Source organism: Sminthopsis crassicaudata, chromosome 1 (assembly GCF_048593235.1).
Source record: "Sminthopsis crassicaudata isolate SCR6 chromosome 1, ASM4859323v1, whole genome shotgun sequence".
NCBI lineage: Eukaryota > Metazoa > Chordata > Mammalia > Dasyuromorphia > Dasyuridae > Sminthopsis > Sminthopsis crassicaudata.
In genome coordinates, this window is record NC_133617.1 from 662,512,082 (window position 1) to 662,525,257 (window position 13,176).

Sequence of the window (13,176 nt, forward strand, 5' to 3'; positions counted from 1 at the left end):
ATGAAGGATGTCAATAGATAGAAATGTGTGATTGAGGCAAGTTGTATTGAAGACACAGAACATGATCTATCCAAATAGGTGGAGAAGATAGAGCAAAGGATGGAATAGAAGAATAGTGACTAGACCAATTTGTCTAAAAAAATGGAAAATGTGAAGAGAAGGATGAGAAAACAAGCCTGGAAGCATCTCATGTTTCCCCTCCTTCATGCTGAAGCCAAATTATCCCCAAGTTATCTCTGCCCTGTCTCTCCCTATCTTTTCTTCCCTTGGAAAGCTTTCAGGATCTTCCTCAGCCTCTGCTCTGATATTGTGGTGGAGGATGACAGGCAAGCAGGTCATCCTCTTCTAGACAGAGAACTAATAACTGAGGGTGAAAAAAACCTAGACTTTGAGAAAAGGAAAGAAATAGGGTCTGGGGTGATCTAGAACATGGTTCTGCCAGGCTTAGTAGTTCTCTAAAGCTGTTTGGGGCATCCCACTTATGAGTTCTGTTGGAAATTTTCATCTGAGACCACACTGGCAGGTGGATAACCCCAAAGGGAGACCAGTGTAATGAAATGAGTGCTGGTGGTGAAGGCAGATGAGAGTAGTGGTCTTGTTATTTACTGCATGTTTCGCCAAGTCACTTGCTGACTCTGAGTTTCAAGTACCTCAGAAATATAATGGAATATTGTTTGTGCCATCTACCTCCCAGAGTAGTTGCGAACATTGATGTAAGACATACAAAGACATTAGTAAAATAGTTATAAAAGCTATTGTTGCTGGATATAAAGGCAAGGGTACTGGGCAGCGGTGGGGAGTAAGGAGGGGATGATTAGGAAGAACAAGAGAAGAATATTGGCTACAATGGTCCAGGTTGATTTTCTATATCTTGAGGGTAAGATAATTTATAGAGTGTCAGAATTGGAAAGGACTTCAGAGGCAGAGTAATGCAATCTTTCATTTAGTTCAAGGTCATTCTTGCCCATAATATTTTTGACAAGTAGTTAGTTATTCGATTCACCAAATATTTATAATGTGCAAATATACTATTCTAGGTGCAGAAAAATGAGAGAAAATCAATAAATCTGAAGCAAGAGAGAGAAGACACAGATGCTTCTACTCCTTTGTGATATAGTAATTACATAGGAGAAATCAGATCGTGAGAAGATGTAGAAAGAAGGACTTTTTCTTCCAATCATTTTGAATGTGGTAATTGAAAGGGAAAATGACTGTCTCAGACTGGGACAGGATCCAAATCAAAAGGAGGAACCTTAGACTGAAGGCAAATTTGATTGGGGGTGGGTGGAATTGAGATGAAAAGAGAGTCTATCCCAGTGCAGTTCTGCCTCCCTGTCTGAAAGAACATGGTACTCAGACCACCATGCCCTACAAAGATGTGGTAATAGGATGAAAGCGGAGTTAGCTTGTAGATAGGAAGCATAAGCCCAGGGATAAAGGTCCTAGAAAGTGGAACCCTAATGAAGTTGGTGGCAGCCTGAGCCAGAAGGAGGGAAGAGGACTGTTATGGGCCAAAACTCTTGTACTTGAAACAAGAATTCTTACAAGGTGCTAACTCAGTGGAATTGATGAGACAATGGTTATCTAGTTTAGCATGGTGATTAATAGTTCTCTAAGTTCAGTATGATTGATTTAATCTTACAACCAAGAATGGTTTCCTAGTGATATAATGATTGGTTCATACTCAGCATAGAGCATATAAGCTGGGACAAACTCAGCCAGACTCAGAAACAGATTCATTCACTTCATCTCACAGCACCTGGGGGCTGGCCTCCTGCGCTTCCCCCACTGAGACCAAGGCCGGTCTGAAAGGCTCTCCAGAAAGCTGGCCCAGACCCCAGGCTAGGAAACTAGATTGTGAAGGAGATCATAAAGGATTTGGACTTTAACACCTGGCTATTCTCGTGATGATTACTGAACTGAAAAGAAAGCTGCTCCAACACCTCCAGAAAATCACCAGGAACATTATAGAGGACCATGCTGGAGGACTACCACAGGGGCTGATCATGTCTCTGGAACTCCATGCTCTGGATAAAACCCTGCCTAGCTGTAACTCTGTAGGGGTTACTTTGGCAGGCTACCCCTGTCCATATAGTCACAGGCATACATTTTTTTTTTTATTCTGCTGAAACTTCCTGACATTGGAATTGACTCTCTAAAGAGTGAGAATGAGGGAAAGTGTGAACACTTGGGAATTTTGCTGACTCTGTGCCTGACTTTGAGTCTAGAATAGTGAGAGGGATTCTCTAACTGGGAGAACTCATGATGAGTAAATACTAGGTAAGGTTTGCCACCCTAGTCTGTGTGTCTCTGAGAGGCTCTGGTTCTGGGTGTGATATTGCTTTGGGAGAACAAGGATATGAGATCTTGTAGAAGGCTGAAACTTTGAAAAAGGTTTGCCTGAATCAGACAACTGAGCACTTAAGGCTAATTACCTATTCTATGTGAGACAATGACTCTATTAGCATATATTTGGATAAATGGCCCTTCTTGAAGCTGGCTAAATGCTTGGTGTTAAGATTATTGTAGGCAAGGATTAGAGGGTGGGGTGAGACAGGTGGCAGGATGGGGAGGAGAAAGATGGAGATTCTGGACTCCAGAATATATGCAAAGATATGCAACAAGATCTTTGGCAAAACTTCTGGCAATTTGCCTGCCTCTTTCACTTCTTCCCCTAAAGACCAAGGACTTTTACTTCTCCTGACTCTGGCTGATCCTGAGGCCTCCAGGGAGCTAGCCCAGACTTTACAAGATCTGGGTTTGATTTTACTGCTTGCTAGTGAAGTGTTTTTTTTTTGTTTGTTTGTTTGTTTGTTTTGTTTTTATTTCTTTTTCCCTGAGACAATTGGAGTTAAGTGATTTGCCCAGGATCACACAGCTAGGAAGTGTTGGATATCCCAGACTGAATATGAACTCAGGTCCTCCAGAACTTCTGGTATTCTAGCCACTGCGCCACCCAGCTGCCCGCAAAAGTTCTTTTTTTTTTTCTTAGTCAAAGGGACAAGTCTTCATTTCCAGTCTTCCCATATCCACTACTGGTGGTTCACAAGAGCTACTGAACTGTGTCCATTGGGTCTAAGTGGGTAGCTCTTTCCCAGGAGAATGGAGTCACTTTCCCTCTGTCTTCTCCGCCATAAGCCTCATCCAGTCAGTGGCCAGATCTGAATAGTTCCACATTCTATCTTTTCCATATTGCTTTTCTCATCTCACCCTTCTTTTCCATTTCTATAAACACTGACTGTCTCTCACCATCTTTCACCTGTCTCACTAAGCTCCTGACTAATCCCTTTGGCTCTAATCCCTCCTTTCCCTACTTCATCTTACACAAAACTAACCAAAATGATCTTGCTAATGAAAAGATAAGATCTGCTTAATCAAAAAATAAATAAATAAAATAAATCTTAGATTCCCTGTTGTCTGTAGGATAAATTACAAACTTTTGGGAAAGGCCTGACATTTAAGATCTTCATGACCCTAACTTATACACAAAACCTTACAAACTCTACCCCTTAATGTTTTAAATATTTTCCAATCAAACTAGTTTCTAATTATTCCATAGTTTTATCTTAATCTACCTAAAATGAGTTCCAGGTACCTGAAATATATTTCTTTTGTCTGCCTATTGAAGCCTTCTCTTCCTCCAAGGCCCAGCTCGCGGGCTACTTCTTCCATGAAGCCCTCAACCCTCATATAGACCTAAGCAAAAAATAATCTTTCTCTCAGATTTCCTAGAGCACTTTATCTAAATGTTGCCTTACTCCAACACATTTCCATACATCACACTGTGTGCTTACATCTTTGCTCACACTGTGACTGGGTTTTTTCCTTTATGTGTGCTAAGAGTACAGGATAAGAACTTCAGTGTTCTGCCAGAAAGGCACTGAATGGAGGAGGAGTCTGAAAAAAAAATATGGAGGCAAAGAGAGGAAAACAAATTTATTCATCTGAAGAGGCCAGGGTAGAGTACAGGAATTTTAAAAAAAAATCTTAAAACAGAACCTGAATGAAGGCATCTTACTTTCAGTCTCACATAGATAGGAACCTCATCTCCTACCAAAAAAATGTTCAATTCCTTCCTGAATTTTGTTCTTGATTAAGTTACCCAGTTTCCTTAATCCGGCCCAAAATAAATGGAAAATTCCAATTCTTTTCATCCTTCCAGTCTGCAGAGGGAAAAGATACAGAAGTCCTTAGTCCAGGGCCCCTGGGGATCAGGTTGAATAGAGAAGAAAAACCAGCCCATCCAGGGAATATAGTAACTTAGAGGTTCATGAGACAGCACTTGAAGCCAGTCATCTGGTCCAACATCCCCATTACAAAAGAGCCCACTTAGGCAGGTCATGACTTAGCTATTAGGTGACAAACCCAGGATTTAACCCCAAATACTCAGACTTGCACATTTTAAATCTAGTGAATAACCTAGCACTGACAGCTAAGGCTTCCTCATCCAGGAAGAGAACTATGAAGACAGAAGGAGGATCAGAGCATATTATTTTCATCTTTTTTTTTTCTTTCTCATAGTTTCTCCTTTTGTTCTGATTTTTCTTTCCCAATATGGCTCACATAGAGATATGTTTAAAATGAATGTATACTGTGTGATCCTGGGCAAGTCACTTAACCCCAATTGACTCGGCAAAAAAAAGGAAAAAAAAAAATGAATGAACACACAATAACAGCAAGAATGTACAATGATTAACTATGACAAGTTTGGTTCTCTGGTTCTGAGATCCAAAGCAATTCCAATAGACTTTGGACAGAAAATGCATCTACATCCAGAAAAAGATCTAAGCAAACTGAATGTACATCAACACGTGCTATGTTCACTTTTTTTTTTTTAATTTTTTTATTTCCCCCATGGTTTTTCACTTTTGTTCTGATTTTTCTCTCCCAACATGATTCATGAAGCAAAGTATGTTAAAAATAAATAAACTTACTACAATACAAAAAATGAATATACACATATTACCTGTCAGATTGATTCCTAGCATGAGGAGAGGGGAGAAAAAAATTTTTAAACTCAAAATCTTTTTATATAGCTTCTTATTTTTCTAAATATATGCAAAGATAGTATTCAATATTCACCTTTGCAAAAGACTGTGTTCCAAATTTTTCTTCCTCCCTCCCCCCAATACCTTCCTATAAATAGCAAGCAATCCAATATAGATTAAACACTTCTTTTAAACATATTTCCATATTCATCAGTCTATGTAAGAAAAATCTAATCAAAAGGTGAAAAAAATGAGAAAAAAAAAACAAGCAAATGATAAAAAAAAAAAAGGGTGAAAGTACTATGTTTTTATCCACATTCAGTCTCCATCATTCTCTGTCTGGATGTGGATGGCTCCTTCCATCACAAGTCTATTAGAATTGCCTTGAATCACCTCATTTTTTGAAAAGAACCAAGTCCATCACAGTTGATCATTACATAAGCTTATTGGTATATACAATGTTCTCTTGGTTCTTACTCACTTCACTTAGCATCAGTTCATGTTTAAGTCTTTCCAGGCTTTTCTGAAATCAGCCTGCTTATCATTTCTCTTAGAACAATAAAATTCCATTACATTTATATGCCATAACTTATTCAGCCATTCCCCAACTGATGGGCTTCCACTCAATTTCAGTTCCTTGTCACTAATAAAAAGGACTGCTGCAAACATTTTTGTACAAGTGGATCCTTCTTCCTTTTTCATGATCTCTTTGGTATACCATAGAGACTCTGCTGGATCAAAGGGTATGCATAGCTCTTTGAGCATAGTAGAATTTAAAACCTTACAAAAATAAATGTTGAAAACCATATTTCTATGTAAATTTAAAAATATTAAAAAATTTAAAAAAAAAAAAGCTCATGACTCCAAGACTCCTTCCTCATGTTCATTTTGAAAAAGATGGTTTTCCCAGGATACCCTCCTGTTTCTGTGTCCAGCAGATGTAGAGAAGAACAAGAGATTCTTCTCCAAGTGTCTGTCCTCCAGGAACACCCTCAGATGAGGTCATATTCACTATGCCCCTGGCGTGACCCCACCTGACTTCTCAGCCTCTACTTCCCAGGTACCACTCCCACATTTCTGCCTATCTTTGTTCCTCTAACTCCACTCATCACTAGGGACAGAGATGTGCTCTTGGATTAGTAAAATAGTTGCACTGAGTCAGAATTGTTTCCGTTCTGCCATTAATTAGCTAGATGACATTGGACAAGATCACTTCATATCTCTAAGCCTCAGTTTCCTTCTCTGTAATTGGGAGAGGGGGTGTTGAACTAGATTTTTTTCCAGATGAAAACTAGAAAAACTATCTAGTTGAACTAGATAATTTCTAGGATTTCTTCCTGTCAAAATATTGTTTCAAAACAGAAGTCAAAACCCTTCCTGTCTCATTAGCTTTCTCTATTAGCTTGTTCTCCAAGACTCAGAGATCACTTTAGCTCTAGAGCTGGGACTGGGTGAGGTGGATGGGGGAGAGAAATTCTCCTGCCCATGTATTTATGTTCTCTCTTAGAACCTGGAAGAAGAAAAGGAGGCTAGGTTGAGGATAATGTTGGAAAGAATGGTAAAAGTTGATCCTATCCCCTCTGGCTGCAGATTTCTCCCCAAAGTCTCCAGTGGACAAGGCACCATAAATCCCTGGTGGAACCTGGAGGTATGGAACCTCCTTCAAACCTCTACTGAGGATCCATCACCTACCCCATCACAGGAAATATCAAGAGAGGGCTCAGCAGAATCCAGAGAAATGGTTCCAACACATTCTTTCACCACCTATGAAGAGGTTACAGAGACAGTTCAGGACTGGGAGTCTGTAACCTTTGCCCCTGACATGCCAGGGCTGACAGCAAGCTCAAGCTTTGTCCCAACCCAACCAACCAGTAGGATTTTTCTGGGGAAGCTCACTTTCCTCAGGGCAGCAGGAAAACAGTTCAGCACCCTTCCCTCTCCAAGGTGACAATCTCCCCAGAAAGAGACTCATTGAGTCCGGCTCCCTCCCCAACCTAAGACACTCTCACCCCGTTTTCCTGGAAGTCACATTCATCTGGATTGATATTTTCAGAATTGGGGCACACGGTCTCAGCAATGGTAAAGTTCAGAGGTAAAGGAATAGCAGGATCATTGTTCTGGAAAGGAAGGAAGGACAGCCGTTAGACCCAGTTTTCATGTGAGCCTCTGGGGAACCTGGAGCAAGCTCTTCAGTACTGGAAAGGATCTTAGACACCATCCAGTCTGACCCTATCATTTTCTAGAGGAAGAATCCCAAGATCACACCAGCAGCAGTTTTAGAACTGGAGCTTGCAGAACCATTGTCTCTTGAATATCTTCTGAATTTCCCACCCCCATCCCCAGTGTTCCATACTCCCTGTCCTCAGTGGCCATCTCATTCTGGTTAAGAGACAACTCTCAAAAGGAAAAAAAAAACAAAAACAAAAACAAAAACAACATGAGTTTAAATATTATCAGGATCATGTGAAAGTTGTATTAGTGATAAGAATTCTGGATTTGGAGTCTGTAGACTTGGATTTTATTTGTATTCTCCGTTCCTGGGGCCTAGTTTCCATAATTGTTCCTGAGATATAGAAGAGAATTCAGTCAATCAATAAACAGTTACAAAGTACTTACTAGGTGCCCAGTACTATGCTAAGTATTGGGGTTCCAAAAAAGACCAAAAGACAGTCCCTTTCCTCAAGGAGCTTACAATCTTAAAGGGGGAACAATATGCAAATCAACATATATGCAACAAGCTCTATGCAAGGTCAATAGGAAATCATTAAAAGTGGGGGGAAATGGATTCAGAATTTATGTTTTATTCATTCACTCATTCATTTGTTCATTTATTCATTCCCAGATCTGTTACTTCACGATTGCCTACTCTGTAAACTGTGAGGGTTAAACTCAATGACACCTAAAGTCCCTTCCAATTTCACAATACATGATCCTCTGCAGTGTATGGAGGGAGAGAGAGACAACGAGACAGACGGAGACAGAGAAAGAGAGAGAAACAGAGATAAGAAGAGAGACAGAGAAAGAGAGAGGACAGAGAAAAAATGCCTCCAGCCAAACATCACTGGTGGAGAGCTTGGGCTCTGCTCTGAGGTGAGAGTGGGACTGGAAAGTCAGGGGTAAGAGAAAAGGAAATCAAAGCTGGGGAGTCCTCACAAGGATATTTTGAAATAGGCCAGGAATGGATTGTCATCCCCATTTCACAGATGAGAAAACTGAAACTCAGACAGGATAAAGACATTCTTCAGGAAAAAGTGTCAGAACTGGAAGGAGAATTCAAGTCTCCTGACTCCAAGAATAAAAATAATAGCAAATATTTATATAGTGCTATTGTCTGCTTAAATGTTTTGCTATTATGACCTCATTTGATCCTCTCCATAACTCTAGAAGGAAGGTACTATAATTATTTCCACAAGACAAGTGAAAAAACTCAGGCAAACAGAGGTTAAAGGACTTCCCACAGCTAGTAAGAGTCTGAGAATGGATTTGAACTCAGGACTCATTGACTTTCTGGGTCAGTGCTCTACCTCATTTGCCGCCTGACTGCCCCTCTTTTTCTGCTATGTCACAATGGTTCCCAATGAGGAGACCAAAGTTCCCAAGAATGGAGAGTTCATATCAGAAAATCTGGAAAGATGGAACCCTCCCCCACTATCCCGTGCTACTCACTTCCCTAGGTGGCAGATTCAGGATGGAGAGTCGGAAGAGGTTTTCAGACCCTGAATTCCTGTTGTATTCATTGATGAATCTATTCACCAGCTCCTGGTATGTTTGGTCCTGGGTAGGGGCAAGTGGAGTTAGGCTGAGCAGTCCCAGCACCAAAAGGGTTATTTGCATGTTTGAGATCTTCTGCATCCTCATCTTTATGGCACTCAATGCTTTGGGCAGACAGGAGCTATCATTTATACATTGGTTCCTCCCCAGCCTTACACAAGGCCAATGGCTACCTCAAGCCATTGGGCTCCATTAGTTTCTCGAGGTCTATGGTTTCCCCCATTCTTTTGTCATTGGTCATCTCTTGCCCCCAAGGTTAGGGGTCCCTTTCTTCAGTTTCTTCATGGAGCCCTGGAGTTAGCCAAAAGGAAGTGATGGGGGAAGAAGGGAAGTATGAGGAAAAGGTGGAAGAGAGGAGGGCAGGAAGGCAAGGTAGTGAATGTGAAGAAATAAATCATTTCTCCATCTCTCTCTGTCTTACAAAGTCTTGGAGGGTCTGCAAATAGGTGGATGGCCCAGTTAGCAATAGAGTAAAGGTTGCTTAAATTACCTCCAAAATCTCACTGATCCTCCCCAAAATGCTCAGATCTCAGTTCTCTAAAAGCAGAACATCCAAAGGGCAACCAGAGGAATTATGATTTTTTTATTCCCATGGTAAAGCTTTCCCAACTAAAATGTGAAGAAATAAATCATTTCTCCATCTCTCTCTGTCTTACAAAGTCTAGGAGGGTCTGCAAATAGGTGGATGGCCCAGTTAGCTGGCAGGTTGGGTTGCCTTTCCAATTACTCAAGGAACTTTGCAATAGAGTAAAGGTTGCTTAAATTACCTCCAAAATCTCACTGATCCTCCCCAAAATGCTCAGATCTCAATTCTCTAAAAGCAGAACATCCAAAGGGCAACCAGAGGAATTATGATTTTTTTATTCCCATGGTAAAGTTTTCCCAACTAAAATCCTGCCTCCCTCCCATTCAACTCAACAAATCTACATATTGACACATCAGCCCTATAGGCTGTCCATGTCACAGAATGTCATAAGTCAAATAATAGGTTTTCTTCAGCCAAAAGAGGTGATCTCTGGTCACAGCCCTGAAAGAGGGTATGAATTCTGAAAGAAAAAGCTAGAGAGAGAATTTCCCTGGCTTGGGAGACTCCTGGCTGTGCAGACCCAAGGAAGCAGAAGATGTAATTCAGTCCGAAGATCAGACCAAACTTGGCATAGCAGCAAATAAACAGTAATTCAGTTACTAACATTGCTTCATGTGGAGAGAGTGAAGGGAAGAGACCAGTAAAGTCCTGATGGAGAGGATAGTACCTGACAGGGAGCAATTTTGAAAGCTGCATCTAAGGAGAAGGCATTCCTAATATAGTGGACCATCTCTGCAAAGGCACAATTGTGGGAGATGATCTGTCATATATAGAGAACAACAAGTAATACAGTTTTGCAGAAATGTAGACTGTGTGAAGGCAGATGGATGGGCAATGAAATCAGAAAAGAAAGTCAGACTGAGAAAGGTTTTAAATATTGGGACCTGGTCTGCTGGGATCTGGCCCTATGCTGGTAGGGGTTGTACTGAATTGCACTACATTCTTATTCTAGTGCAGCAGACCTTTCTTGATGACTTTTTAAGTTGTTTTGCCCTGGAAAATTGCTTCACTCTGTCTTTTTGTGGTTTATGTCACTCAAAATTTTATTTAGAGTCATTATTTAAAGGTATTTGGAGGAATTTGAAGAAGAGATTTGTGACTTTGCCATCTTGGCTTTGCTTCCTTTGCTTACTTCTGTTTAAATGTCAAACAGGAATATTGATATCTCATCCTATAGGCAATAGGAAGGCAGGGCAGTGACAGGCTCAGGCTTAAGCTTAAGGAATATTAATTGGACAGCTATATACAGTATAGATTGAGGAATCCCAATCAGGAGGTTGATGTTAATATTCCAGTTGAAGACAGACAAAGATGTCAAAGCGTAGAATTGGGAGAGCAGTTTCTCTGCACCTATGGGAGCTGAGCTATTATACAGGTGCATGGAGGCAATATTTGGTCCATATACCTTCAGTATTGTTTCATTTTTTTCACAGAATTGTGGTGAGGGTCGAATCAAATAATGTACATTGTGGTAATAATAAAAAAGCAATAAATATATAAATGTGAAAAATGCTCCTCCATTTATCTCTTTTATTAATTAATTTGATATTAATTATATTATATTGTGTTAATAATAAACAATAAAATAACATATAATAATAATTTAATAAAAATAAAATTAATATATTTTAGGCATAACTTTGCCTAGGATCATGATTACTATCCTAGCAAGAGAGGGAAAGATATAATGGAGGAACAGTTACCAGTCAAACAGAGAATGTTGTATTTTATACTGAAGGAATCACTGGAGTTTATTGAAATATGGTAACAAGACCAGTAAAAAAAAAATTCTATCAAAATATAAGCTAATATTCTTAATCAAGAGAGAATCCAATGTCCTTCCCAAATAAGCCTTTAATCAGTGAGTTTTTAAATTATTATTTTTTATTTTATTTCCTTTTGTATGAATTTTGGGTTTCTAGTCCTCTCCCTCCCTCTAGCCTCTCCCCATGCATTGAGAAGACAAGCAATAGATCAATTATACATATGAAGATGTTCAAAACATATTTCTCTATTAGCTATGCTGCAAAAAAGGCAAGAAAAAGAACTACATAATCATCAACTTTGATAATTTTTCAATTGATAAATGGTTCTTATTTTTATAAATTTGTCTCAGTTCCCTACATATTTAATTAATCAGTATTTGTTAAAGTGACTTTGTCAATATGACTATAAATTGTGAACTACAGTGTCCTGTATACAATCATGCAATGGCTTGTGGGTCAAGGTATCGAACCAGGGTTGTTTCCTGAAAACTGAAGCTGCCTTTAGATTTGGACCAATTTGAAGCAAAATTAGGAAGTCTGATTTTGACAACCCAGGTGGCTGGAGATGTATGTTGCTATGACCCTACTACATTTCATTCCATCTTGGTCTTCCCTCCCTCAAAATTGCTTCCTGGACACCAGTTCCTCAATAAAATGTGGGCATTGGATTAAATGATCTCCCCTGTCCCCAAATAAAAGATAAAATTTATTTAAAATAAACCATTTAATTTTAGTTCTATGGAATGATGATATGAATCCATAATTATAATCAATTGAGAAACATCCACCTGCTCATAACCTCATTTTCCCTCAAGAATTGGAGTGCACACAAATCAGGTTTGATGCTGGGAACTAACTTATAAATGTCTTCTCTTTTTTGTCTCATTTCCCCCATATGAAGAAGCTCCAGAAAAATCTCCCAGTATACTCAAAATATAGCTTGTATCTAGTTTTCTTCAAATGTGGGCCAAAGGGTCCCTAGCTCTTATGCAGTCATTTAAGATACTAGATGCAGATCAAGTATAGGACAGCCTCTATTTCATGACTACAGAAAATTCAAAAGACACAAAGAACTCATAGTTATCCATGGACAGAAACAGAAACATGAAGGACTCAGGTAGGAGAAATCAAACATGAAATTGTTGAAAATTATCTGATACATTTGATTAGGCTAAAATGGAATTGGAATCAAAATAGGCAGATTCAAATTCAGGCCAAGTCATTCTATGACTTTGGAAAAAAATCACTTAATTTTCTAAGTCTGTTTCCTTTTCTGCAAAATGAAGTCAGACTAATTGCTTTTCAAGGTCCCTTATAATTATAAATCCTATGATTTTATGGTCTAATCCAAAATTCCCTACCCTTGGAGCCTAAATAATGAATAAATGAATAATGAATAAAGCTATTCATTAAAGATTTATTGCCTTCTGTCCCTCCCTAACATCTATATATTAATAGGGACCTATAATTCCTAAACCCCAAAGTTTAATAAAAGGTGGAAATTTCAGGCTGGGTAAAGGAAGGGGAAATCAGATATTTCTTAGTGATTCTTTGCTGCTTGCTACTTAAATAACCTGCTCTGGATGTCAATTGGCAAAAATGTGAAGTGTTTTTTGACACTACATTTTACATTATGTTTTAGTCTAGTGGAGAGAATGGGTTCAATTTCTAACCAATCAGAAGCTCTAGACTTCAAGAGTTTTCATAGCCCATCTCATCCAACCTTCCCATTGAGCAGAGAAGAAAACCAGTGAGCTCATACCTCATTTAAGGTCACATATTCAATTTAAAATTCCCATCTAAAGAATATCAGAGTCAGTCCTCAAACCCTCAGGGATTCCTGGATGAACTGCTAGTTTTCTTCTAGACTACTCTCTCTGCCTTCATGTTCTGCCATGAATTCACTGGGTAACCTTGATTTTTATGATATATGAAGTCCATTCTAGTATGAAGTCTTACAATCCTATAAAATATATGGTTCTTGTTGTAAAAGGGAATCCCTTAAGTTCCCTCTCCCAGGGCTCCCATTTTGTCAACAAGGAAATGCAGAGATGAATTTCTAGTT

At 39.2% G+C, this 13,176-nt stretch overlaps 1 protein-coding gene across 1 annotated transcript; it reads right to left on the reverse strand.

Moving 5' to 3' along the window:
• Nucleotides 1-3,911: 3,911 nt before the first annotated feature.
• LOC141551429 (protegrin-5-like) lies at nt 3,912-8,864 on the reverse strand. Its single transcript, XM_074283064.1, has 4 exons — nt 8,655-8,864; nt 6,998-7,105; nt 6,681-6,752; nt 3,912-4,163 (listed from the first exon to the last, which is right to left on the reverse strand). The coding sequence occupies exons 1-4, from the start codon at nt 8,844-8,846 to the stop codon at nt 4,044-4,046; spliced, it is 492 nt and encodes a 163-aa protein (XP_074139165.1). The 5' UTR covers nt 8,847-8,864; the 3' UTR covers nt 3,912-4,043.
• Nucleotides 8,865-13,176: the final 4,312 nt, after the last annotated feature.

Excerpts from the sequence above, each read along its gene's own strand:
- LOC141551429 (XM_074283064.1), bottom strand. The coding sequence starts at position 8,846 with ATGAGGATGCAGAAGATCTCAAACATGCAAATAACCCTTTTGGTGCTG. Across the intron at positions 6,753-6,997 it reads GTGACTTCCAGGAAAACGGG|GTGGTGAAAGAATGTGTTGG; the intron begins GTGAGAGTGTCT and ends ACCTCTTCATAG. Across the intron at positions 4,164-6,680 it reads TTGATATTTCCTGTGATGGG|ACTGGAAGGATGAAAAGAAT; the intron begins GTAGGTGATGGA and ends TTCCCTCTGCAG.